General features: G+C 41.8%; 1 protein-coding gene across 1 annotated transcript in view; it reads left to right on the top strand.

Annotated features, from left to right (window-relative positions):
- Positions 1 to 606: 606 nt before the first annotated feature.
- Positions 607 to 27369, top strand: part of TSC2 (tuberous sclerosis 2) — a 31959-nt gene continuing 5196 nt past the window's right edge. Inside the window, 33 exon segments of the mRNA XM_010292265.1 lie at positions 607 to 744; positions 1622 to 1708; positions 2373 to 2483; positions 3355 to 3499; positions 3636 to 3757; positions 4245 to 4289; positions 4680 to 4805; positions 5147 to 5220; positions 5560 to 5686; positions 6347 to 6490; positions 6718 to 6855; positions 7064 to 7167; positions 7959 to 8040; positions 8945 to 9100; positions 9416 to 9532; positions 10076 to 10198; positions 10489 to 10595; positions 11183 to 11336; positions 12072 to 12194; positions 12488 to 12622; positions 13165 to 13354; positions 13798 to 13891; positions 14208 to 14310; positions 14959 to 15053; positions 17604 to 17732; positions 19453 to 19617; positions 20262 to 20414; positions 20581 to 20693; positions 21092 to 21313; positions 22115 to 22330; positions 24009 to 24077; positions 26264 to 26424; positions 26751 to 27253. Of these exon segments, the coding sequence (XP_010290567.1) occupies positions 607 to 744; positions 1622 to 1708; positions 2373 to 2483; positions 3355 to 3499; positions 3636 to 3757; positions 4245 to 4289; positions 4680 to 4805; positions 5147 to 5220; positions 5560 to 5686; positions 6347 to 6490; positions 6718 to 6855; positions 7064 to 7167; positions 7959 to 8040; positions 8945 to 9100; positions 9416 to 9532; positions 10076 to 10198; positions 10489 to 10595; positions 11183 to 11336; positions 12072 to 12194; positions 12488 to 12622; positions 13165 to 13354; positions 13798 to 13891; positions 14208 to 14310; positions 14959 to 15053; positions 17604 to 17732; positions 19453 to 19617; positions 20262 to 20414; positions 20581 to 20693; positions 21092 to 21313; positions 22115 to 22330; positions 24009 to 24077; positions 26264 to 26424; positions 26751 to 27253 (4571 nt within the window).

The following is a 27369-nucleotide window of genomic DNA, read 5'->3' on the forward strand; positions in this document are numbered from 1 at the left end:
GGCTGGGGAGAGAGGCAGTTTCTGAAGGGTGTTGCTGTCGATGTGCCCTTGCTGTCACGGGTGTGCTTGTTCTCACTCCCCCTCTTCCTCCTTGCCATCCAGCATTTGGATGTTCAGACACTCAGATTCGTAAGTCCTTCCTCACATCTACATATACTTTACAGTGCTGTGTGCTTGTCCGTTGCTTTTGGTCTGGGAACAAATACTTTGGCTCATACCCACCAAAAAGTGTGTGCGTGTTTATACTTGAAAAATCAGCTCTGCCGTTTTAAAATGATGGTTGCTCTGTGTGGGCTGTGATGGTGCTGGGCATTCAGAGCTCCCAGAAAATGGTAACCCCGAGCTCGCCATTCCTTGGGTGCAGGATGTGGGTGCTGAAGACAGGAGCAGCACAGGCTCCTCATGTATGCAGGCTCCTTGCTGTTTCATCCTCAGTGTCGGGGTTCTCCCTTGTTTGAAATGGCTTGAGACACCAGAGCTGTTTCTAAAAGCCACGTTGTGATGGCTGTTACTGGTGTTTTCCTGCATAAAGATTCTCCTTGGGCCTCCCTTAACAGAAACCCTGTTCTGTATTTGCAGGGGCTCAGCGCTGCTTGCTTGTCAGCAATGGCAAAGCCTCAGAGCAAGGATTCTGGACTGAAGGAGAAGTTCAGGAATCTCCTTGGGCTGGGAACATCCCGGGGAAGTTCAAAGTCGTCGGAGGGCAAGCAGACAGAGTTTATCATCACTGCAGAAATACTCAAGGTGTGAGAACTGACCATAGTAAAGGTGGGGATAGTGACTGGATTACCAGAGCTGAGAGGATTGGAAGGAGGGCTTGCTTATTCTCCTTTCTGTTTTGACATTCATTCCCTCTCTGATCATGCCCTTTTACCTTATGTCTCAATTCATTCTCTAGTGAAATGGATGTAATGGATACATCTAGATGAAGTGGATGTAAAACTCACCTGCTTTGAAGTTACAGCATTTTACTTATTCAGTGTTTGAATACTTTTGAGATACTTGATAGGATGGTGTTGTCTTATGTTGGGTTACAGGGTATTTCCTCAAAATATGTTGCTCTTTTTTTGTAGTCTGAACTTGATGATGTTTATGTGGTGGCAGTTAGCACAAGTTGGAAACTGTTTCTATTTCACAAAAACCTTATGTTTTTTTGAAAATTAAAAAAAAAAAATCTAGTAATTGGTACAGCAAGTCTGTAAGCAGAATAGTTGGTACACAGGGAGGAAAACACATAAAAGGGAGGAGACCAGAATCCCCTCCTGTCTTGGAAGGCGGGGGAACCGGACGTAATGTCCCTCCTTTCTGTGCCTTTTTCCCATGAACGGGCGAGCACCACAGCCAGCAAGTTACTAACTTTTCTGAAGAAAATGAGGTGTTCGGTCCTGGAGGTGAAAAGCTGCTTGGCTCCAGTTCTGTGAAAGTTCTAGTTTTGACAAATCATTTGCTAATGGAAAAAAGTTTGTGGAGAAATTCCTGAAAAGCTCCACTGGTGACTAATGGTTAGATCATTCTGGACAAATGTGTAATTTATTTTTCAGTGGTTCATGATCCCCTTTGCGAAATGGATAAGTGTTTCTAGTAAGATAAACTGTTAGCTTATTTCTACATTTCTTTCCAGGAACTGAGCATAGAATGTGGATTAAGTAATAGGATACGAGCAATCAGTCAAATTTGTGAAGTGGCAAAAACAAAAAAAATCGAAGAGGTAAGTTTTAAAGTGTTCAGTGAATATTGGAAGGATGAAAATTTAAGCAACAGCTCTTAAGCTATCATAAGAGGCTCCTGTAGTTTAGAATGCCTTTTAAAATTGCTTATCCCAGAAGCAATTTTGTGCTGTCCAAACCTGTAAAAGAATGGCTTGCATGCCAAGGAAATAGTGTTGTCCAGTCTACCAACTGCAGAGCAGAGTGGACGTAGCTGGCGGGTTCCTGAACTGAATGGAAGGACAATGCTGTGAATATTCAGGCCTGTTCAGGACAGCTCATGGAAAATGATGTTAATCCTGTAGAGAAGGTGTTGGCTAACTCCTTCAGTCTTGTTAGTAAGCAACCTCAAATGGGTTTTAAACTCATCTTGCATTTGGGTGAAAGTTTCTGCACAAATATTCACACTGAAGTAAGTGTGTGAATGAAGAACTTCAGTTACTGGGGTGCAAGTTGTCACGTAGGATGGGATTTGGTGTCTCTCATATGGTTCATCTGAGCTTATGACCAGGCAGGTGAGAGTGTCCCTCAGCAAAGAGAACTCTGGACATGAAATCCCTGGAGATCTTGTTCGTTAACTTGACGTGATTAATGACTGGCTTACTGGGTAAAGATCCCAGAAGTTTAACTTCCCTACTACTGCCTGACTCCTGTGTTTGTTTTCAGCATGCAGTGGAAGCAATTTGGAAAGTGGTAGCTGACATGCTCCAGCCAGAGCGCCCCATTGAAGCCAGGCATGCCGTTCTTCATCTGCTAAAGTCAATCGTTCAAGGACAGGTGAAAACAAACTGTAGAAGAAACACTACAGTTAAACTAGAGTTTGAGTGGAGTATGAACATGAAAAATCTTGGGTGGCTCTTCTCTACAACTTTCCATGTTTCGTATTTTGATTGTGCCTAGTAAATGGGAAGAGGAAGCATTTAAATTGAAGTCTTGCTTTGACTTCATAGAAAAACTTTTCATACAACTCGTAGAAAACTTCTGTTTTGGGGCAATATTCTTGAAAAAGAGGAAATACTTTGGGATGAGTTCAGCATAGTACAGCAATTTTTATATGGTCTTTGCCCAGACCTATTAGTCGTGGTCTGCGGCTGGTTTTGATGTTTCAGCATGTCAAGTATGCAAAAAGTTCTGTATGAGATACTTTTCTAGCCTGGCCAAGTTAAGCATACTATGAATTCTTCAGATTTCACAGTGTGCTGTACAAACTTAAGACTGTATCAGACCAAAGTTCTAGTTTTCAGTGTTCTAAAAAAGTAGGAGTAGATGCTTATGAAAAGAATAAGCATTGAATCTCGTTTGTTGGCTTGTTTGTTTTTTGTTTTTTTTTTTTTTAATGCTCTACTGGCAGCACTCTCAGTTGCAGTTTCTATGGATTACCTTGTGTATTGGATGCTGTCTGTGTGTTGCTGGACAAAATGCCTCCAGCCCTGAGTGCTGATATAACAGATTGAGAAGACCTGAGCCATTGTCAGTAGCCAGTAGAGGTTGGAGGTATTTTCAGGAGATTTTCAGAGTCCGTAGGAAAAGAAAATAATTTCAACTGTAAAGATTACTGTTACAGACCTTGATAAGGTCCAGGCCTTAACTGTCTTTTATCATTGGTGACACCATTATTCCCCTCCCCTCTTTTTCTTTTTTTTTGAAGGGTGAAAGATTAGGGATCCTCAGAGCACATTTTTTTAAGGTTATAAAGGACTATCCCTCCAATGAAGACTTGCATGAACGGCTTGAAGTGTTCAAGGCTCTCACAGAGAATGGACGATACATCACCTACTTAGAAGAAGAGTTAGGTGAGTACTGTCTCTACTCCTCTTCAATTTGGTGAGAATAAGTCCAGGGACACAGGCATTCAGTGATACGAGAAAAAGGTAGCGGTAACCCTTCTGGGTAGAAAGCATATTGTAACAATTTGTTTTCCTTCTTCAGCTGACTTTGTACTACAGTGGATGGATGTTGGTTTGTCTTCTGAGTTCCTTCTGGTTTTAGTGAACCTGGTTAAATTCAATAGCTGCTATCTGGAAGACTATGTAGCTGACATGGTCCAGTAAGTTGGATTTTTTTAACTCCTACATGCTTATTCTTGGTAAATTAAAGGAGAAAGTTGCAGATCAATATACAGATAAGTGGAATCTTATTCATTCGATCTGGATCTGTTTCATTCCAGGTCATACCTGACATTTCTGGCAAATACTTGATTTTTCAGTTCTTACAATGTTGAGATCAGTTTTGGTTTAACTGCATGTGCTTTCCCCATTTCATGTGATGGACCTGATTGCTTTGCTTAGTCTCACAGAGGGTTTCTGCTTGTTGTATTAGTGCAGGCATAGTGAGCTGCATTTAAGTGCAACTTTAAGCTAACTTTATAAAGAGGTTGTAGTGTTCAGTGTCTCTAGGAATGTTAACAACAATGCCACAGTAAGGGGAATGATGAGTAAAATAACGTGCCAATTTACTTGTCTCTTTTGTCTCTTTGTAATTTGCCTAAAATCGTGTCAAGTAAAGAATTACAATTAAATGTTCTTTCCTAACAGCAAGATATGCCTCTTGTGCATTCAGACTTCATCATCTGTGGACATAGAGGTCAGTAATTTAAGTCGCTCTTGGTACTTTAGAGTTCTTTGAAATTATTTGAAACTGTAGCTTTTACAAAGTGAGATCATCAGACTCTCAGTTTATTCTCATCTTACAAGAGAGCTAATGCAATGTTATGAAGAATTTGTAAGCCATTGGATCTCATACACCAATAATAATTTTATTCTAAAACAGAGCAATGATAAATTTGACAAGTGAATCAGTTTTTCAGCAGTGCTTTTTATGGTTCACTTTCCATCTTGCAATGATTTAAAAAAAAAAAGACATATCTGTATCCCTTTTGACTTCTGGAAGATTTCCTGGGTCTGCCAGGTTAGCATTTGACCTGCTTTATTTGTAGAGAAGTATATAACCGTTTTGTCTTTCTCTTTCCCAAAGATTTCCTTGCAAGTCCTAGATGCAGTTGTTTGCTATAATTGTCTGCCATCAGAGAACCTCCCGGTATTTATCATCACTTTGTGCCGTACCATCAACGTGAAGGAGCTCTGCGAGCCATGCTGGAAGGTCAGAACTTTCTTGTAGTTTTCTTTTTTTAACTTCACTGTTTTGACCTCATAGATAAAGTGTCAGAGGTGCCTGTGCACATCTGCCATACATTTCAGTTTGGTTTTAAGAGTAAATTAAAAATCGTTTCAAGTATTAAAAAATTAGCACATTATTAGTGTAAGTCCTCATGTCCGTAGAATTTACCCATAGTTTCCTCTCAGCTGATGTGACAGGCTTCTGTTGTTGCATGGAAATGGCTGGACACATTTACTTACCATAAGCAGGGCCAGCTAACTGCATATTTAGGCTAATAAACGTTTTAACAATCGGATATTTAAGTGTTCTCTTTGAATTTGCAGCTTATGCGCAACCTTTTGGGAACTCATTTGGGACACAGTGCCATCTACAACATGTGCAGGATCATGGAAGACCGGTAAAGAGCAAAACCCAAGGAATTCCCTAGAGGTCCCATTGAGATAGATAGGTAGTCACTGACCTCAGTAGAACAAGCTGAAGGTTCTGGTGCTTAGAAGTGATTTCCCTTCCTAATTATACTACTGCAGTGCTGATTTTTTGGCTTTTCTGAATTTGATTTTCCTTTGCTTAAAGTTGCATTAAATGATTTTCTGCTTTTAATGTTTGTAAATTGCTGTGCAAGGCTCTGATGTATGACAGTTGGGAATTACTGTTGTGACAGTGTATATTCCTATTGACTCTTGTATGCTAAAATAAGTGTAGCATGGTCTAAGACTTTCCTTCCATCTGTTCTTAGAGCTTACATGGCAGATGCAGCGCTGCTGAGAGGAGCTGTGTTCTTTGTTGGGATGGCTCTGTGGGGTGCTCATCGCCTTAACTCACTCAAGAATTCCCCAACTTCAGTGCTGCCTTCATTCCTCAAGGTAGGATGGGATGCTGAAGGAACTTTTTAATCAGGTATACATCTGGACCTTTACAAATCTAGAACAAAAATGTGGTCCCCTACATGAAAGGGATCTTTGTGTACCTGAAAGATGAGAGACAGCAGCTGGGTGTGGGGTGAAGCATGGGGAAGCAATAAAACAACAGAGGATTTAACTTGGAAACTGAGGCCTCCTTCTGGAATATCTTTGTTGGCCAGAAAAGCGAAATCTGAATTCTTTTTATCAAATATCTACATTGTGGGTACTTTAGGTTAAAAAATAAAAACAAAGCAAAAACTTTCACTCCTTCCAGTGTGTGGTACAAAAAGTGAAAGGTGGTATCTTCAGGGACAGCCGCAGAGCTCTCTTAAAATTTTCTCATCCACGTGCATCAAGCAGGAATTACTAGCTTTAACCTCATGTGTCTGCTCTTAAGATGGGGCTGTATTTGACACTGATCTACAGCTCCTTGCAAGAGTGCATAACTGCACTTTATAAAATGGTTCTTTGCATTGCTCTTTGTGTGTGTAGACTTGAATATATTTATCTCAGACCTTCAGGCTAAGTTCCTAACGAGTAAGGCATGTTTCATTTGAATTTAAGAGGATTACTGATCACTGCTTTCCAGTTGTTAACTGGCTGAACTGCTTTGTATTCCAGGCCATGACATGTCCCAATGCAGTTGTATCTTATGAAATAGTTCTGTCCATAACACGTCTAATAAAGAAGTATGGGAAGGAGCTGCAAGCTGTAACGTGGGATATCCTTTTGGACATCATGGAGCGATTACTGCAGCAGCTGCAGGTAAGTGTTGGGCCTATCTTGATGTGCTTTCAATCAAAAGAGCTTGCCATAAGCGTTTTTGCAAATTGATCTCCTGTTTGTACACTCTAGTGAACTTTGAAGCTGAATGAAGGTTTAGCCCAATTCTCAATACTGTGCTTCTCAACTGAGTTTTCTGTTTGTATTTAAAAGTTAGCCCTTTCTGGTAAGGTAGAAGTCTTTTAGGAATGTTTTTGTCTCTGTTTCAGAGTCTGGAGAGCCAAGAGCTTAAGTCCATTGTACATGATCTTTTGACTACAGTAGAAGAACTCTGTGACCAGAATGAATTCCATGGCTCTGAAGAGAGGTTTTTTGAGCTGGTGGAAAGATGTGCTGATCAGAGACCAGTAAGAATTTCTCTGTTATCGTCTTCCTTTATTGCCAGTTGAAACTGTTTTGTTACTCAAGAGAGTTGACAGTTGGGTGTCCTAAAATAGTAAGTGGTCAGAAAATCACAGCAAGGACTTTTATAAGCCTTGTTCTTGGGGGCGGGGAGAAATGGATATATTGTATTTGCTTATACACTAAAAAAAGTTCTTGATCTTTCCGTGAAAGGAATCTTCTGTATTAAACTTGATAACATACAGAGCTCAATCCATTCATCCTGCCAAAGATGGCTGGATTCACAACCTGCAGATGTTAATGGAGAGATTCTTCAGGTATGAAATCATAACTTTGTGAATACAAAGCACTTTCAAATGTTTCTTACCACCTTTTCATGTTAGATAATTTTTCTTTCTGAAATTCTAATGTTAGTAAATGACTTCTAAGAAGTATGGTAGTTTCAGAGCACAGTACGTTAAAGGATTTTGTTTAACAGAAGAAAAACTTTCCACTGAGTTATTTATGCTTCCTCATTTTTTTCTCTTTATTTCCATTGGATTCCAATTAGCTTAGGCAGTTATGTGTTCCACTCCACAGCACTTTGTGGTTCTGACACCAAACAAGACTTTCCTGTTAAGCATCAGAATTGCATATGGTTATCCAGTGTTAAAGTAATATCTGTTTTTGATTTGCTACTCCTAGAAGTGTTCTTGTGCTTTAAAATATCAACATATAGCAGTAACAAACTTCTGCCTGAGCTGTGAAATGCTGCCAAAGAGCAACTCTTCCTCAGTGCCATATGTTTGGTTTTAAATTTACTCACCAGAGCACTTGTTTTTCTAACATGTGCTTCCTAGCTTGGATTGTAAATGGGAAAACTGCAGTTACAGGTCTCCAGAAGTAGTTAAAAGCTGAAATGGGATTCCCATTTCCAGTTGTTCTTGAATCTGATTTTGTATGTAGAGACATTAACTGAAGGTTCAGCTGACCTCTTAACAGTTATTGTTCTAACTCTTACGAAGTTTCTTAGTTTACTTTAGTTTTACTTTCCTTTTCTCCTCTACCCCTTTGCCTAAATATCAGGAACTTTATTTTATTCATCTTGAATTTGCTCTTCCCATTTCAGGAACGAAAGTCGTAGTGCTGTTCGTATTAAAGTTCTGGATGTCTTGTCCTTTGTCCTGAGTATTAACAGACAGTTCTATGAGGTGTGTGTTTATCTGTTTCCGATGATCACATGTGAGATCTTAAGTGGGTGGGAAAGGCTTTGATGAGGCATGTTTTATGGTGTGCTTCAGGCTGTCTCTGCCACTGAAGAATGCACAGAACTGTGCTTGAACTGTTGCACAGAACAGACAAGCTTCTTTAGGATGCTTGTAGGGGAACTTTTAATTGTCCTGGTTGGGTACAGATATATGCAACTTGCAGTGGGAGCTGCTGTGTTTTGAGGGCATGCCTCGTCGCATATTTGCTTCCCTGTTTTAAGGTCATTAATTCCATATACACTTTGTTTCGGAAGAAAGAGAAGTCAATGTGAGAGATGCAGAGTTTATTTTAAAGCTTTGTAAAATGATGAGGTCCGGACATAGTCTGACATGAGCAGGTGGACTTGTCTTGGTGCTTCCAGTTTAATTGCAATCTAGGATGGAAGCTGTCTGACAGGAGTTACGGAAGAGCTCTGGGGATGTCTTCAGCTCCTTGGAACGTACCCAGAGTGTCAGAGGACAGGAAGAGGCAGAGGTTCTTCTTGGATTCCTTCAAGACTTGTGAAAACATGATGCTGTTGCATGTTTCCTCTCTCTTTCAAAAAACCGAAGCCCTAGAAATCCCTTGTCAACAGTTTATTTGAGCCTGGGCTATCAAGTGTGTAGGATAGGCAAAAACCAAAGCATTGAATCCAAATTCAACAAAAGGCATAAATATTTGGAGGGGTGGCATACAGAAATACTTAATTGGGTGGAAGAGGAAAGGTCAAGGAACCAAACAGTTGAGGAGTAAGCCTGATATCGGAATATCAGTGTTCTTTTGTTTGTAATTATTTGTCTCTCTAACATGCTGATTGAACAACTGACAGCAAAATGTCAAGGCTTATTAAGGTCTGTCCTCTTGCAGGAAGAGCTGATAAACTTGGTTGTGATCTCTCAGCTGGCTCACATTCCAGAGGATAAAGACCATCAAGTCCGAAAACTGGCCACTCAGCTACTCGTAGACCTGGCTGAAGGCTGCAACACACATCACTTTAACAGCTTGCTTGATATCATAGAAAAGGTGAGGCAGAGTTTGGTCAACTGTCAGTAGCATCACCACATCTTTTGCCAGATCCTCTTACTGTGACTGAGGAGCCTACCAGTCGCATGGCTCAGCGGGATGCTGTAAAACTGCAGGCTCTTGGGGGATGCAAGTCTGGCACGCAGAGTGGAAGGGAGCTTTGCAAACCCTATCAATGCAGATCCGAGCTACCTGACAGGGCTTGCAGAATTTCAGCAAGGATGACTTGCTGTAGTCTTTCCTGACCTTCCAGGATGGAAATAAAGAAAAGATGTGTTGCAGATTTAAACCATGTATTGCTTTTCTTTTAAAAAGGTGGCTGCACATTCTCTCTCATCTCCTTCTGAACTGGAAGAGAGGGACTTGCTATCGTATTCAGCTTCTTTGGAGGATGTCAAGACAGCAGTTCTCGGACTTCTGATAATTCTTCAGGTAATTGCTGCAAAGCACTAAACACGTCATCTTCAGAATAGTCTTCTGCTGGACTTTGCTTTTTAGATAACCATTCTTCCACTATTAAATATTCCCACTTTTGTTTTATCCATTTAAAATATTAACTCTTGTTTTGGCCATTCCTTTTGCTTTTGGGTGCTGTATGAACATTTGCTAAATGTTTTATTTTCTTAATTTCCATTGTACAATGAATAGGAGCACATTTTCATGTGTGGAGGGCAGATGTGTACATAAACTAGCAGAAAGGGAGTGGTTCATAACCTTGAATAGATCCGCTGTGTTTGGGTAGTGTGTCCTGAGATATGGTTAAGCAGTTGTGAAGAGATGGTTGTTCCAGCCAGTGCCCTTCTGGAGCCAGGCAGAGTTGCTCTGGAGTCTTTGCAGAGGTTCTGTCCAGAGCCATCTGTTTGTCTTGCTTTCAGGAGCAAGTTTTTGCGGTGTTTTTCTTGACTTCTCAGTGTAGATACACATTTCTGAATAACAACTGTCAGTCTGCCTTTTGGTGTTTCTGTTCCTCTGTAGACAAAACTCTACAGCTTACCCTCCAGCCACGCAATGCGGGTGTACGAGATGCTGATTCACCATGTCCAACGCCATTATATATATGCGTACAGCCTTGCTGTTGCTAGCAGCATCAGATTGCAGGTATGAGCAGTAAGCTATGCTTTCAGGTTGAAAGCTGCATGCTGTCTTTGGGATTCTTGTGTGGCAGGTGGGGAACGTGTGCTCTAGAGCTTGTCAGAAATAGAATTAAATGTTTCCTGGCTAATAGGAGTATGTATATGCACTGTAACACCAGAAGTGATGCCTCCTACAGAGCTAGCCACAGCATTTATGAAAAATCCCTTTGTACTTGCAAAAGTGTCACATGGGGAGGTGGGAGACTATTCCACTGGCTTGGGTTTTGAGTGATTACACTGTCTTCTCTAATACAGGTATTTGATTTCCTGCTGATGCTTCGAGCTGACTCCCTCCACCGTCTTGGCCTTTCCAACAAGGATGGAGCAGTGAGGTTCAGCCCTTACTGTCTATGTGATTTTGTGTAGGTTTCTCATTGCATTAAGCAAAAGCTGTTTTCCAAACTGTTTGGTATTTTTGCACAAGCTTAATGGTCCATCAGTAGCAATCTGCAATTTTTCTACATCTTCCAAATCCTGATGAATCAGCTGCTAGACAAGTCTATAGTTACCGTTTAGGATGATCTCAACTAATAACTTATTGATGAATTGTTCTTACAAACCACTTACCTACAGAGCTCTCAATCTCAGATGTGGAATTTCTGTTCCTGCCTGAAACCAATTTTCACACTGAGGTTTGATTCAATGATTTGTACAAATCTGGCTATTTAATTTTATAGCTTGGTCTGAAGTTGCTTGTGTAACACACCCCAAAAGATATCCTTCTAAATTTGCGAAGGGCCCGGGTAGAAAAATCCTTAACCTGACTGGACTGACTCATTGCTATCGGTCTACTGGGCAATCCTGTGTTTTTTAATTGAAAATGCAATTTATATTGTTGTTTGGTCATTAGACTGGCTACCAAATAGGGTAGCACTGTAGGTCACATGAATAGGCTGTTCTCATCTTGAATTTTACATTACATGTATCTTTCTCCCTTTCCATGTTGTAGAGAAGCGGAGAAGAGGGCTTCTGAGAAGAAGCCTACTGGTACGCTCTCTCCACCTTCAGGAAGTCCCAGTATCCCTTCCCAGAATGCCACCGTTCGCATAGGGCATCTGCCATACTCGATGGTCTTTGGCGTCCTTCTCCAGTGTTTGAAGCAAGTACGTCCACTCTTAATGACAGTTGTCATCTTCATGTGAAATATGTCAACTTAAAACAGCTGGCTAGAGAATGCTATCCCAGAGTATCTAAATAGCATCTGAAAAGCAATACGTAAATCCTCCTTCTTGGGCAGAATCTGTGTGTAATTGTGCAGCTTTGCAACCACCAGTGGGAGCACTGGTTCAACTCTTCAGAAGCTAAGCAAAGCTTTCATTGTACTCTGCTTCACAACAGACAAGGGCAAAAAGTGTGTGTGTTAGACAATGATCAGATAAGTCATCCTGCTTCTGAAAGGGCATTTGAAACTAAAAGAAACCCTCCTACTGCAAGTTTTTGAAGTATTTTGAAAATTTATAGATGTTTCAGTTGCTAATAAACTGTAAATATAAATTGTTCATTAGTGTTGTATTGGACATAGTTATGTGCTGAGGGGTTGTCTTGCTCTGGAAGTTAACTCGTGCTAGGAGAATTGAATTCTGGCTCTGCCTTTTTGAGCTCAGTCAGATCAGCGTACAAGTTGTGTTCTGGTTTGCGGTGCCAATACTGCATCTAATGCTGGATGACAGACAGGAAGTCGCTTGTGACAGCTCAGTGACACTTTTTATGTAGCCACCATGGCAAGACATACATCTGCCTAGGAAGCGGCACGCTGTCTGAAACTTCATTGGTCTTATCTTCAAACTGAATTGAAACTGTACAAGTATTTTCCACCTTAACTTTTTCTTTCTTTCCAGGAGACAGACTGGAAGGTGTTGAAGTTGGTCCTCAACAAATTACCTGAATCCCTCCGTTACAAAGTGCTATTTTTAACCTCTCCTTGTAACATAGACCTTCTGGCCTCTGCACTGAGCTACATGGTAAAGTTTAATCACCGGATCCTTAGTTTGCTTGAGACGTGGTTGTTTTGTTGTGGGGGAAGGGGTTGATTTTTTATTTTGTTTTTCATTCTAATATTGTGAAGATTAGCATGCTGCCTGTCAATCCCCACACACCTTCCCTTTTTGTGAGGGTTGTTTTAGGTGCAGAAGTAGGTAATAATGCGTGTTCTTTTTCCATGTATGTATGCATACATGTGAAAAGGGAGCTGTCTACTGCCTTTTAGAGAGTATTTTCAGTGTGAGGTGTTCTAACTTGCTGTGTGATGTATCAGCTCACAGACAAAAAGACTACTGACAGGCTCCATGGTACCCCAGAAGGCTTTTCTCGCACTGATTTGCATCTGGCTGTAGTTCCAGTACTGACGGCATTAATATCTTACCATAATTATCTGGACAAAGCTAAACAGGTATGGGGAAAGTAGGAGGAGGGGGTGAGGTCTGAGCTTGCATAGTAGAGCATTTTCTCATACTAGCTGATTGGGAGAGTTAAGTGCAGGGTAACACTGCCCTTTTCTGTTAGAAAAAGCTGCATTTGCTGTATTTGGGGTGGGGTCAGAGGTGAAAAAATACTTTGCTAACTTTGTGCAGCAATAACTGTCCAGTCAGTTGGATTCACTGTTCTCCGTCCACACCTGTGTCCCGCCTCGCAGGTCACTGAGTGACTTTACCCTCTGCTGGAAGACCCTGATAAACGTAAAAATTCTATTTAATCAGAAATGTAAATAATAATTTCTAAAATGTACTTGATTAAAGTCCCATCTTAAGATTTTGGCATCGAATACATACAACATCATTTAGGGTTCTGTGTTAGTGCATTTTGGATTAGAATTCATGCACATCATACAGACCTTGCAGTAGCGATACCTTGCAAGCCATTCTGAAATGCTGACTGAAGGCAGGAGATGGTACATCAGAGGTTTTCTCTTTCCCATCTTTTTTACTCTCCTAGCGTGAAATAGTGTATTGCCTGGAACATGGTCTTATTTATCGCTGTGCAAACCAGTGCGTTGTGGCACTCTCTGTCTGTAGTGTTGAGATGCCCGACATCATCATAAAGGCACTTCCTGTCCTAATAGTCAAATTAACCCACATTTCTGCTACAGCCAACATGGCGATCCCTCTCTTAGAATTTCTTTCAAGTAAGTTGTAATGTTCTTCTACTTTTGATATTCTATAGTTGTAAATGTATTTTTTGCACTGAATATGGGTATTTTGATTGTATTAGTTAAATGGAATGCATTGTAGGGGTTCCTTGTTTGTTGGTGATGCCCTTGCACCATCCTCAAGATATAAATGTTTGATCACCTATTGTTTGTTAGTTTTTTCTATGTAAAGCACTTGCACACGCTGAAGAAAGAGACATGCTTTGTGTAGTGCAGCCATACAGTGATGGGAAATATAAACTGTTTTCTCCACCTTGCTGCTTATAACTTAAATAGCATGAAATTACACCATGATGTTAACTTCCATGTCGGCTGATGACTTAGAAGAAACAAAACAATTCAAATTAAACTGAATTGTGGTATTGAATAGTTCATGTTCAGACCCCACCTGTGTTGGTTTTGTTCTTGAACTGTTTTAGCTCTGGCAAGGCTGCCTCACCTCTACAGGAACTTTGCAGCAGAGCAGTATGCCAGTGTGTTCGCCATCTCCCTACCATACACAAACCCTTCCAAGTAAGTTCATAGCAAATGTATTGCTTCTTCATCTGTAAAATTAAGAGAATGAGAAATTCTTCTCTTTTTTAGTACTTGGCTCAGTTAGTTATGGGATATTGCTCATTCTGGTATCTCCAGGGTTTTTTCTGAAAAAGGGACATACGTTGGACAAAAGATCTGCTTTTCTTGAACAGAACTTTTGTGGGTCTTTTCTTTATACTTGCAGTAGGTAAAGGAACAGTTCTGCTTCTCAGATTGAAAAGTCCTTCTGTCAGTTCTACAGTGGCATCATAATGCAGCATTAAACTCTGTGGACATCCTTCTGCTGTTTTAGGTTTAACCAGTACATCGTTTGCCTGGCCCATCACGTGATAGCTATGTGGTTCATTCGGTGTCGCCTTCCTTTCCGAAAGGACTTTGTCCCCTATATTACAAAGGTAATGGAAAGTACTGAATCAAACAGTACATCATAAACATGATGACTTAAAAACTGATTTGAGAAATTTAAGGTTCTGTTTGAAGCTAGAAAATTATAGAATCATAGAATAGTTTGGGTGGGAAGGGACCTTTAAAAGTCACCTAGTCCAAACCCCCTTCAGGGAGCAGGGACATCTTCCACTAGATCAGGTTGCTCAGAGCCTCGTCCAACTTGACCTGGAATGTTTCCAAGGATGGGGCATCTACCACCTCTCTGGACAACCCGTGCCAGCGTTTCAGCACCCTCATTGTGAAAAATTTCTTCCTTATATCCAGTCTAAATCTGCCCTCTTTTAGTGTAAAGCCATTACCCACATCACCTACAGTAATAAGAATTACTTATTGCTACAGGCCATGCTAAAAAGTCTGTTCCCACCTTTCTTATAAGCCCCCTTTAAGCACTGGCAGCTGCAGTAGGGTCTCCCCAGAGCCTTCTCTTCTCCAGGCTGAACACCTCCAGCTCCCTCAGCCTGTCCTCAGAGGAATTGCTTCCTGTCAGTATCTTTCTCAAAACTGACTGTGAGTTCCTGTGCTGCGGCCCATGGTTACAGTCTTTCAGCTGCACGTCCTAGGCATTCAAACTGTTATCTGTTTGTCTCAATTGGCAGGGTTTGCGCTCTAATGTCCTCCTTTCCTTTGACGATACACCTGAGAAGGATAGCTTCAGGGCTCGCAGTACAAGCCTGAATGAGAGGCCAAAAAGGTAAATTGTATTTGCCTCCAACACAAGCTTGTGTTGGACACAACACAGAGTCTTGTGTTCCCTGTTCTAGTGCTCACACCCTTCCCTGTGTTTTTCTGAAGGAGGCTGGGTCTAGTTATCCAAAATCTGACAGTGCATTTAAGCAAGCAAAGTAAACCTCTTTAGGTCAGGGGATTGGTAAAAGACAAACTTAGGTTGGTAAGAAGCTGGAATCAAACCAAGCTGACAGTCTTGTAGTACATACGAGAGCATCACTGGCTGTTCTGGTAAGCCTTGGCAATAAGGTGTGGGGCTTTTAGTTGTTAATTTTTGAAAATAGGCAGTTCTTTCAGATTGGTGTGTGTCAGTACAACGCTACTAGAAGTAAGAGAAAGGTAATACTAAAAGTAATAGAATACCATGTTCATATTGATAGTGTTAACTCCTTTTGATAATTGATCTGTAATGACTACTTAAATGATTGCTAGAGAAATTGTTGTGATTAGCAACCTGTATAAAGTGAGAGAGCCAATGCTGTGTTTTTCCATAGTGTTACCTGTCAAGTCAGTGTAGAATGGGTGGCAGACAGCTGCCTTCTGTGTATCTGGATGGCCTGATGCTTTCTTTGAATTTTGAAGCCATTATGTGAGTTTTAAGCAAAGCCTAACATCAGAACATATCTTGCCAACAGTCTTTCAAAGTAACGTTTGCTGGATAGGGAAATATTCCTTGGAAGGCATTCAGGGCTTCCCTAGTGTCCTTTTACCCGCAGGGCTTACCTAAATTGGTTCACTTAACTTGCTTCAGCGGTAATGTGCAGTAAGCATACAGTGGTATTTGAACCCTGGGGAAAGTGCCTCTACTTTAACTGCAAGGCTCAATGAGTATCTTGCAATGAAGAAACACCATCCCTGCCCTAATGCTATAGCTGTAAACCCTGTTGTGTGTTTCATCTCTCCCATCTCCTCCTCTTTCATTCAGCAACTTGGAAGAGAAGCCTTTTGACACTCGTCTCTCAAATTAGAATTTCAACTACTCTTTTTTTTTTTTTTTTTTTTCCCCAAAAACCTGTTAAATTCTACCAGGTTGGAATACTACTGTATCTAAAGGCTTTTGCTAATGCTGCTGGATCACTTTCCACAGAAATCTCTGCTAAGGAGTGTGGGTTGTACTTGGGCAGCGACCCAAAACACCAGAATGGCAGGATGCCACAGCCTCTGAGTCCCTCTGAGCTTGGATTCTGGCCAAATGAGAGGAAATAGCGTCAAGCAGATATCTGTTTCCTTGCTTGAGAAGCTTGTGTGCTTCGTTTTCACTCCTTAAGCCCAAAGGATAAGCATTTCTGTGTCCTAGCTGAGGTGCCGAGTGTTCCAAGAAATCTAGATCCCAGTGGTTCCCAAGGTTGCTGAATGGCATGATGTTGGTGTAGGTGATTCTCTCAGATTATGTGCTTGTGCTCTCTGCAGTCACATCTCCATTTGTGGCCAAAAATGATCTGTCAGAAGTTGTTGTGAGGAGAAGGACAAATAGATGCCTGGAGGCATCAGAATTTGTCTGAAATGCAATAATTCACTGAATGGAGGATAGCAAATAAATCATGTTTAGAAAGAACCAGAAGGGTTAAATTAGTATCTGCATTTTATATATGGGGATGGGAACTGCTGGCTCAACTGTTATGTCCAAATTAGTACTGAGCCAGGCATGCATCTCAGCTGTGACTAATTAAAGTGCCTCTTAGATGTTAATTGCTGTCATCTCCCACATGTGGTTGGCACCCGACTGTGTAACAGCTTGCCTTCTTTTCTGTTCCAGTTGAAAGTCAAGTGGGTTACCTTGAGCCACCTGAAATAAGATAGCTTCTTTGACAGAAAAGCATCCCGCAGTCAGCAACAGCCAAGAGGACGTTTGTCTTCTTGCCCTTCCATCCGTGCCGTGTCTGAAGGATCAGTCTCCCCCAGTGTCTCAAGAGCTGAGCTCAGGGCACCTCTGACTGGCCCTGGGTGTTTTTGTGATTCAGGGTAGAAGCTCAGATTTGGGCACAGAGGTAGAGATGGCCGAGTCGTTCCTGGCTCTCTTAGAAAAATGTGTCGCTGCTTGGTATTAGTAAAGCATTTTGGTATCTGGTCTCTGTGGAAATAGTCAGGTTTTCAGCTGTGCTGAAGTGGTGACTTGGGGCAACACAAGAGGTGGCTGAATTGTATAAAACTTCTCAGGATCGAGAAATTTGTGCCAAATCAGTATTCAGGTGCTCTTGCCTTTGTTTAACAGCGCAGTATTCCAACTATCATTTCAATCAGTTTTTTGTTTTAACTTGTACTAATTTCATTTGTTTTGGAGCGCATTTAAAATCTTGTTTTCAAAATGTGGTTTGTCTTTTTAATGCTTTCAGCTCTGCTTGTTTGTACATTTTAATTTTTGTTTTCCTTTTTTGGCATTTGTTTTATTTTACATCACCCTCCGGGATCCCCCAATATTGACCCTGTGACCTGTGACCTTTCAACCTACATCCCTACAATGATTTCCTCCCTTCCTGTGACCTCTTTTGGGGCTTGGTGCTTCTCCACCTAGTAGTTTAAGACTAGCCAAAAATGCAAAGCAAGGCTTGAATAACTCTCCTCCAGTGAAAGAGCTGAAAGAATCCTCTGCAGTTGATGCCTTCCGATCCCGCAGCATCAGTGTGTCTGAACATGTGGTCCGCAGGTAGAGGCACTTTAAGTGGGGAAAATCCAAGAGCAGCTCAGCACTTGGAAGTTTTACTGCAAGGGTGGGTGGAAGCAGGGTGGATGTGCATGTGGGATGCTTGCATGACTTTTCTCCGCAATCAAAAACAGGCCTTAGCCACAGTCAAAGGTTTTGGGAAAGTATCATGGATATCCCATGGCTTCCCAACGCCGGCTGTTGGGTTGTCACAACACACCCTATGTCGTGTATGGTTACTTTGCCCTATTCTCTGGTGCTTTAGCAACAAAAAATTTCTGTTTTCGAAGTACAGATGGTGAAGGGGGGGAAACAAACAAAAACACCAAAAAAAAAGAAACACACACAAAAAAAGAAAAAGGTTGCATTCTGTGCAAGTGAGAGTCCTGGTTAAAACTGACTAAACCTTCAGCCTTCTAAGCAGTGACTTTCCCCCGGAGAGGCTTTTGATACTCTGCAAACTTATATACATGCCCTCCTCACATAGTTCTGGCCTCAGTTTAGGATTTGTTTTTTGAGGCAAAGGGAACCGACAGAAGTATTCTGGTCTAAAGCATGATGCCTTGAAAACCTTAATTGGTCTTTGTGTAGAGAAGTGAAATGTATGTGCAGCCCATATGACGCTGTTGCTTTCACGACTAAAGAAAGCAAGTTTTGATTGCAGACGTTGATTTGCTCACATGAAAGATGAAACAATTTATGCTAGTTTTTAAACCATATTTCTGGATCACTTCCTTTGAGTGTTAAACTGCTGTCTATTACGCGTTGGTTTAAAATTTGAACCTGAAGGTTTGTGCCTTAATCTGTAAGGATTGCTGTCAGTGGAACTTTATTTTCTGTGTTTTTGTTTTTGACTATAACTATACGGTATTTGGGGGAAAGACGCTGAAGTGACTGATTTGTGAATCAATTCTGGCACTTCATTCTCAGATATCCCCATTAATCTGTTGGGTGATTTTCTTCACTTGTATTTATTTGTAGATGGTAGCAACTAAAAGTGCAGATAATTGCCCTTAATGATGCCAAAGAAGTTGCCACGTCATAAAAAATTTAGCTGTACATCAGCTTAGTTTCTATTACGATGGCATAAGGAGTCGTCTTTATAAAATATTGTAATCTAACCTGTTATTGCAGTTGTTTTAAATTGCGTTGCTAACTTGGGTGATTTGAAGGCAGAGTCGCTTTCTATTTTTGTGCCAATTTCCTGTTCAGAGTGCAATTTTTTTCTCTTTCAAGTTAAATTAGGTTTTACATAGCTATTGAATTTGGAGGGAAAAAATCAATATACAAAAGGGATGCAACAGAGAAAAAACCAAACCACAGGGTTGTAAAGTTAAGTCTAGAGTGCCCCAATGTATGGCTCATGGGCAACATGTTGCCTGGGAAACTGCAGGTCACGGGACGCTTGCCCTCGCTATACATTAGCGAACTCAAAGCATGGTGCTGCCACTCGCTATTTGCTTGGTGCACTTGCCCATGGGCCACCAACATCAGAGAGCACTGGCCTGGCCAAGTCAGCTGACAAACATTTAAATGTTTCTCAGTCTGACAACATTAGGCTGATCCAAAAATATTTTTATTATGTCCTGGGTTTAATGTCTGGCCACCTCTCTGATCTGGCACATGCATGTATCGCAGGTGGTTCTGCAATCACACTGTCTTTTGGGTGACAGGGACAAGCATTTTGCAATGTGATCTGTCAGTTGGAAACATTCTCTTCTAGTCGGATACAAACATCCATCACTAGTTCAAGCCTGGGTTCTGCAGATGAAAATTCAATGGCTCAGGCTGACGACAACTTAAAAAATCTCCACCTGGAGCTCACTGAGACCTGTCTGGATATGATGGCTCGATACGTCTTTTCAAACTTCACTGCAGTGCCTAAGAGGTAGGGGTCAGTCGGTGACCATGGGAGAGATGTTTTTGTTTGAGGTGCATATTTCACTTTATTAGGGGAAAATTACCGTGACACATTTGAGATTCTGGCAGACCCAGGCTCTGAAGCCATTCCTCGCAGATAAAATCTGGCATGGCTAAATATGAGGTTAGATGAGAGGTGTCCACTGGAGCCAACCAGCCTTTGCCTCAGCCTTGAACTGTCCAGAAGGAGATGCCTTGAAGGCATGCTGTCTGTGAGCAGTGCTCTGCTCCGTGTCCTTGCTGGGTGATCACAGTCTTTGCTACAGAAAGCTGGCTTCAAATGGAGGGCATTTACTTTTCTTGCTGGGCCTTACCAGGAGGACACACGTAGCACAGACAAGGCTCATTCCCTTCTGCTCTGTGATGTGTATTGGGGACTGAACTAGACTACTCTGTAATGTTTGTCCAGTAGTAGTACTACTATCAGTTGATACTAAATTCAACTCATCCCTTATCCTGATGGATAATGTGTATGTTGAGAACCAGGGGGTATGTTAAAAAAATAAAGAAGGAAAGCGGGCAGTACCTCCTACATAGTTACATGAAATGAGCCACCTGTGGAGGCTCTGTGCTCTGCAGTCTGAGCTGGGTTCATCACAAGTGTGTTTCTAGGTCTCCTGTGGGTGAGTTTCTGTTGGCTGGAGGAAGGACAAAGACATGGCTGGTGGGTAACAAGCTAGTGACCATCACTACAAGCGTTGGAACAGGGACAAGGTCCCTGCTTGGCCTAGACTCTGGAGAGCTCCAAAACAGCACAGAATCAAGGTAATTTTTGCTCCCATTTCCAGAAAATTCCACCTAACAAAGTCACTTAAACCACTGTTAACAGCACATCTTTTTAGGTTTTCCTCTTACCAGAAGGTAGGCGGTCTTATTTGTCCAGCATGACTGATTCCTCTCTCAATATCATCAATATCTTCTTTTTCCACAGCTCAGACCCTGTTTTGCAAGTGAGACAAACTAAGGAAGCTCCAGCAAAACTGGAATCTCAAGCTGGGCAGCAGGTTTGCAGAAGCTCTCGCAACAGAGTCCGATCCATGTCTGGTAAATTCCTATCCTGGAGTCCTACTGCCATTTCTGGGTCCATGTTGCAAGCTTAAGTGTCCAAGCACCTACTGAAGAGATCTATATCTAAACTAATCTGAGAATCTGGACCTGTCTGATATTCAATAGTGGGCAGGTAGCAGCAGCTGATGGCCTCAGGAGTGGTGGTGCTCCTCCTGCTTGCCGCTTCTTGCAGGAAAGCGTTGGTGAGCACTTGCAGTTGAGAATCACCTATGTTTATCTAACTGCACGGCTTGTAAGAAACACATGGAAGGTAAAGTTCTCTTAGGTCCTCAGTATTGTGCGTGGAGCTGCTAGAGGAGCTTAAAAGACTTCTGAGATACTTTTAGTGCTAACTGAGCATGGCTCTCCGTTCTGTTTTGTGTCTGTCTTGCTAGGTGGTCATGCCTTACGTGTTGGTGCCTTAGACAGCTCAGCCTCCCATTTCCCTGGTGGCTCGGCTTCCCAAGGGACACAGGGTCCTCCTGCTCCTGCATCTCGATCAGAGAAGACTAATCCTGCTCCACAGACACCTCTGCAGAAAGAAAAAGCAAACTTAGCTGCGTATGTCCCGCTGCTGACCCAGGGATGGGCAGAAATCCTAGTGCGCAGACCCACAGGTATCTTTACCTGAGTGTGGAATAAGCTCTTTTGACTTGCTAAGAAACTGGAATCTGAATGTAGAAGAAAAACCCATATTTAGTTGCAAATGGATCTCTTTATTGCTTACTGACTCTTGAAACTAATACATCTGTTACTTGATTCTTTGAAATCACTCTTTAGTGTTTTAAATCTACAAAAGACCTGTGAAAAGATTGAAGCAAGGACTTAAATTTGTATATTGAGTACTGTTACAGAAATAGACCCAGATAATATCAACCCTACTTTGCATTTCCCATTTTTACATTGCTCTGTGGTCTTTCTTGAAAATCTGTGCTGTGTTTTAGCTTCCCATGTTTGATTCGAGAGCAATGAGGCTCATGGCTAGAGCAGCTGCATAGTTGTATCTGCTGTTAGGGAAGGAGTAATGACATGTTCAAAGTCAAAATTCTTGAATACTGATATGTTACACAGCACTAACAGGGAATTGTCTATTTCAGCTGAAAGTTGCTTCATGAGAAAATAAGTGACCTGGTATCATTAATTAAAATGCCTGAGTGTTTTGGATGCCTTTTGGAAATCTGCTGTAGTAATGAGTTACCAAGGGTGTTTTTTTAAGAGCTTGGGGTGAAGTACAGAGCACTGGCCGCTACTTACTGAAAATAGAAGATTAATCAAGTGATTCTGCCAGATGTCAGGAGAACTGAGAACTTGGTCCGTTTTGATTTTTACTTACAAAATCCAAAGCTTTTTTCGATGTGAGTTGTAAACTTTCTGGAGTTACGAGTACTTAATACTCTTCCCTTATTTTCTCTTACTAGGTAACACAAGCTGGCTAATGAGTCTGGAGAACCCTCTCAGTCCGTTTTCTTCAGATATTAACAATATGCCCCTGCAAGAACTCTCCAATGCACTCATGGCTGCAGAGCGTTTTAAAGAACACCGAGAAACGGCTCTATATAAATCCCTCTCTGTCCCTTCCTCCAGCTTGGCCACTGGGACAGCCAAACCATCACTTCTCCAACGTTCCAACACAGGTGAGAGATGTCAAGCCAGTAGCGTGTCCTCCATAGCTATCACTAGCCTGTTTAAAGTCTGTTGAAGTTACTGCAGATCTTCTAGAACAGTAAAGTTAGTAGCATGAGGAATAACGTAGCAATGGGAAGGGAAGTCAGTTCTTGTCCCTAGAAGTTTTCAATAAAAAAATTCCTTTCCTTCTTGCTTCTGATGTTCCATCAGAAAAATGCCTCTCTCTCTTAAAGAGAAGGAAGAGAGGAGTAATGGAGCTTCTTTGGAGGAGTAATGTGTTTCATGCTAACTGTCTCCCAAATGAAAATGAACAAAGGCATGGTTCTTTTCCCTCTTCCACTTGTTTGGGGCTGATCTGGGCATCCCACATGTGGATGGATCTTCCCATGCAGCGTTTCCATTTCCATTTGTCTTCAGTATGGGAGTTTGTGTTGGGCACTAAGAGCACTAGGGTCCTGGGAGAATGGCCCGTTATGCACCTTGCCAGCCATGGTCAGTTAGTTGCCACTGTCTCTTGCAACATGAGATAGCAGAATGCAAATCCTGTTGGCTGCGGGTTTGTTCACCTCTTGGAAGGACTGCTTAGCCCTCAGACTGATGCAGTTGAATCCCTTGAGTTTCTTTTAATGGTTGTATTTTAAGATAGTGGCCAGGGCTTTTCACTGTATTTACTTTGGTGCTAGTTGACTTCTGAAAGAGCTGTTAATGTTGGGAGGTTAGTGTTTATTGACAGCTGAAATTTTTAAAGCTTTATATCATCCCTGCTCAGAGCTCTTATCAACAACATTGAGGCTCTCGGCACTGCTAGCACTATCAAAACTGAGCAGTGGTAACAGCAGACAAGGCTTTTCTGGGGAGGTGGCATCAATGGTATGGATAGTTTGGAGATCTGTAAAAATGCTAGTTTTCAGGTTTGTTTTAGGCAGGGCAGGATATGATTTTAGGATTTCAGAATGTGTAAACACAAAATTAGACTCAAAATTAAATTATCACCTTTTAAAAAAATTTAAATTCTTATCCATGAACACTTTTATTGACTCCTACGAATTTGTGGTATATAGGTGCTAAGTGATTAGTTGGAAGAAGCACGCACCTGAATGCCACTCCTGTGGCAGTCTGAGAAAATAATCTTGGCCACATTCTTATTAACACAACTTTGACAGTAGGCTTGCCAGACTTGGCTGGTGAGTGAAGGCTTTGGAGAAGTTTTGCTGTCAGGCTGTCATATGCATGTTGTTCTTCCTCTTCAGAGGTTAAAACTATGCGAGTCTTTGTCTATGTTTCTACTCTTCAGGCTCTTCTGTGGGTTTAAAAATGATCTTTTGCCAAAAGTGTGTAGCTTAGGAAAAGCTCAGACTGGTTTCCTGTGTGTGCTAGGCTATCACTAAGGATTTTCTGTTTCTGAAACTCATAAAGCTGCATTCTTCAAAGAGAGCAGTTCGAGTCTGCATTGTTTGAATGTGTTTATGCCTCCTTATTCATGTTGAGACCTTGTACCCTTGAAGTATCCCTTTGGCATTTAGTGAGCTTATCCCAGCTTGTTCTTTCCTTTGTTTTTTATTTATTTATTTATTTTAAAATAGGCTCTTGGTTACATTTTAAACTCTGTGCTTTTTAATTTATTTTTTTTTCCATATAGTCTCTCCTTCCTTTTGATGTAGCTGCTCACTTGATTTCCCTTTGCAGTGGCCTCTTTCTCTTCCATGTACCAGTCCAGTTGTCAAGGGAAGTTGCACAGGAGCATATCCTGGGCAGGTATATTTATATATCTTTAAGGGAAAAAAAAAAAAAAAAAAGTATTGCCATAGAAGAACACCTCTGATTCATAGAAAATGTATCCCTCATACTTCATTTTCCCTTTCCATGTCTCCTGTCTGTACCCAGTCTCATTACTCTCAACAAATGGGATCTTGACTAGCATGAAGAAGTCCAAGCCAGATCCAACATTTGCAAGTGCAGACCATGTCTTAAAGCAGCTTTTGTTTTAGCTGGGGTGGATTGTGAGCCATGAGGCACAGTGTTACATGACCTGTCCAAATGTCTGAGTGGCTTGATTACTTGAATTATTTATTTTCAGCTTCATTTTACAATTGGCTTTGTATTCTGCTGAATGTAAAAGCTCCCACTTCTGAGAACAGTGTAGTATGCTACAGGACAAGCTATCCTGAAATGAAGTCCCATGCTACTCAGCCCACAGGAATCTCTCAGAATTGGACACAGAAAAGATAAAAGGAGCTGATATATATAAAAAAGTTTGACGTTACAACAGATGCTCGTCAAAAGTTTTTTTTTAAATAAAAAAAAAAAGAAATAGATTTCAGGGGAAAACCTGCTAAATTCTGGCTTTTTGGAGGCTCTATAGTAGTGTAAAATCCTTCTCCACTTCAGTAAAATTGACTTTGTAATTAAATGAAGTGGAGATCAAATTGTGTACCTTATGAGCACAACACCTGCATTGCTTTGATAGTCTGCAATGCTTTGTGATTTTAATTAGAGGGTTGAAATGTCATTCTGCCTTCTTTTCTTCACTGGAAAATTCTCTGTGGAGCAGCAGGGTATTCTTAACTGCTGGTTGTTGTTGACATAGCCCTCTTAAAGCAACACAAAGATTCTGCAGTAAAATATTTTTCTGTACTTCCCTCTGCTCATATTATTCTTTTCCCACCTAAAGAATAATTAGTGAGTGCTTGACTTACTTAAAAATACCAGCAATCTTGGCAGTAGTGTAAGAGCTAGGGAAGCTTGGAAACACTGGATATATGCAGGTGTGCTCTGGCTTGGACAGCTAACCAGATCAGCACGTTGTTTGGGGGTTTTTTGGTTTGGTTTGATTTTTTTTTTTTTCAAGAAGGTTATGTGTGTGCAATGCTAACTCTTAATTGCTTCTTTGAAATAACTTTGGTCCCGTGAGCTGAAATCAATCCAGGAAAAGCTGCTTCAGTGATTTTTTTTTTTTTTTTCCCCTCTCTCTTTTTTTTTAAATTTTGCTAATTTTATTTGGTTTTTGTGTGTGCTATTTTATTTTTTGTATTTTATGTTGGAAAACAAATCTTGGCCTTTCAGATTGGTCTTCCAGTCCCTTGTGTGCGTAATGGGAAGCCTCCTGTTCTCCAGCCTTTTCCTCAGGACAAAAAAGCAAGGCCAAGAGGAGCCTTTGGTCAGACTCATCCCTGTAGTCAGGGTCACTGCCTGGAGTAGAGACAAGGTTAAGTGCTGTGATAACCTCCTCCACCGTAGGCAGGGCTTCCAAGGAGCTTTCTTGTCAGTGTGGTTTCATTAACCATTTTTCTGATCAGATGCCACATGCAGGTTTCCCAGTATTGCTGCAGTGCATGTATTACTCTTGCTCTCTTGTCCTTTCATACGTCTAGGGCTGAATTGTTTTGCTTCTACTGAGACATACTAGGAAAACTGCCAAACTGCAAGTAAACGGCTCCTAGTAAAATTTCTTATCTCCTTCTAGGCCAGTATAAGGCACAGGAGCTTTGCATTTCAATACAAGAAAAACGTACCTTTTTGCACACGTGCATAGAACTGATGTCTTCATTGCCTGGATAATGATGAGCTTTTAATGCTAGTCTTGTACTTTCTTACATCTCTGTAGTTCCTGTCTGTCCTGATACCTGAGCATTGATGTACAAGGTCCCATTTCCTCATTCTGTCCCCTGCTTGTTCGTCAGTAACAATTGGAAACAACTGCACTTTGACCAAAGCAGACGCAGCCCTTTGCTGCGAGGGTAAGGTCATCAGTTATTCTATACAAAAGGGGAGCCAGGAGCAAATCTGACATGACAAGAAATCAAAGAACCAGAGCAGTCATTCAATGTGGCCTTCCACTGAAATCCCGTAGGGAAAAGGCTGGTACTTCAGAGGAGAGGATGGGGGCCTGCCGGTCGGTGCCTCTCTACAGACTTCAGTGCTTCTGCCTTGTGTCTCGATAGAGTCAGCGGTGGTGCTGGAGGAAGGAAGCCCATCAGAAACGGAGCTAAAGGAAACAGAGTCCCCAGCTGAGTCTCCAGAGAGTGAGGACATTGAGACTTCATGTTCTGAACAGGTCCTGAGCGAGGAAAGGTTTGGTAAACCCCAGGAGTCTTACAGCAGGGTAAGAAGAAACAGGTTAACCAGTTCTGTCCTGTATCCCCGTCTTCAGACACACGGGAGAGTTGTCTGTGCTCAGATGAGTCCCTCTTGGCACCCTCTGTATGAACTGACTAGCGATACCAAAATGCACACGCAGTCATGATTGGGAGTTTGGATGGCTTGTGAGGGACTGCATGCAGAGCAGCAGCAGTAAATACGTGTTTTATGCTGGGTCCTCGATCTGTGTTGCTTTGTACTTGGCACTTTTCTGCTCACCTTTCACTGGAAGTGTCAGCTTTTATTTTGCGTATCAGGAAAACTGTTCATCTTTGTTTCTCCCTCTTTAAGTCCTCCTCAACCTCCAGCCAAGAAGAAAAGTCTCTGAAGTCAGAAGACCTGGTGGAGGGTGGAATTCCCATTGGGAGAGTCCTGCCGTCAGAGGATGGCCGAACGCTGGAGGAGCTTTCCTTCCAGCCATCTCAGCCACTCAGCAAGTCGAGTTCTTCCCCCGAGCTACAGACACTGCAGGAGGTCCTCAAAGATGCAAATGGCAGAGAAGTAACAAGGAGGCTGAGCACAGAAGTGAAATCAAAATCCCAGTCTGGGAACCTGGAAGGGGAAGGACTGGGCAGTTGGCTGGGCAAGGGGGAGGATGCCAGAATGACTGGGTCAGGCGGGTTGGATGGCACCGGTCCTGTCACCTCGCCTCGCTCCCCCTCTGGGCACCGGCCCCGAGGATACACCATCTCTGACTCGGCACCCTCCAGGAGGGGAAAAAGGATTGAGAGAGATGCCTTCAAGAGCAGAACAGCAGCCTCCAATGCTGAGAAAGTACCCGGAATAAACCCAAGGTGGGTGGAGTGCCTTATCTGAAGCTAGAAATGGTGAGCTCGGAATTGCTACAGCCATAGCTGGAGTCGTTTGAAGCGGTTTGCTGGTTTTGTGGGATCTACAAAACAGTATCTGA

Source organism: Phaethon lepturus, unplaced genomic scaffold (genome assembly GCF_000687285.1).
Source record: "Phaethon lepturus isolate BGI_N335 unplaced genomic scaffold, ASM68728v1 scaffold19248, whole genome shotgun sequence".
NCBI classification, from domain to species: domain Eukaryota; kingdom Metazoa; phylum Chordata; class Aves; order Phaethontiformes; family Phaethontidae; genus Phaethon; species Phaethon lepturus.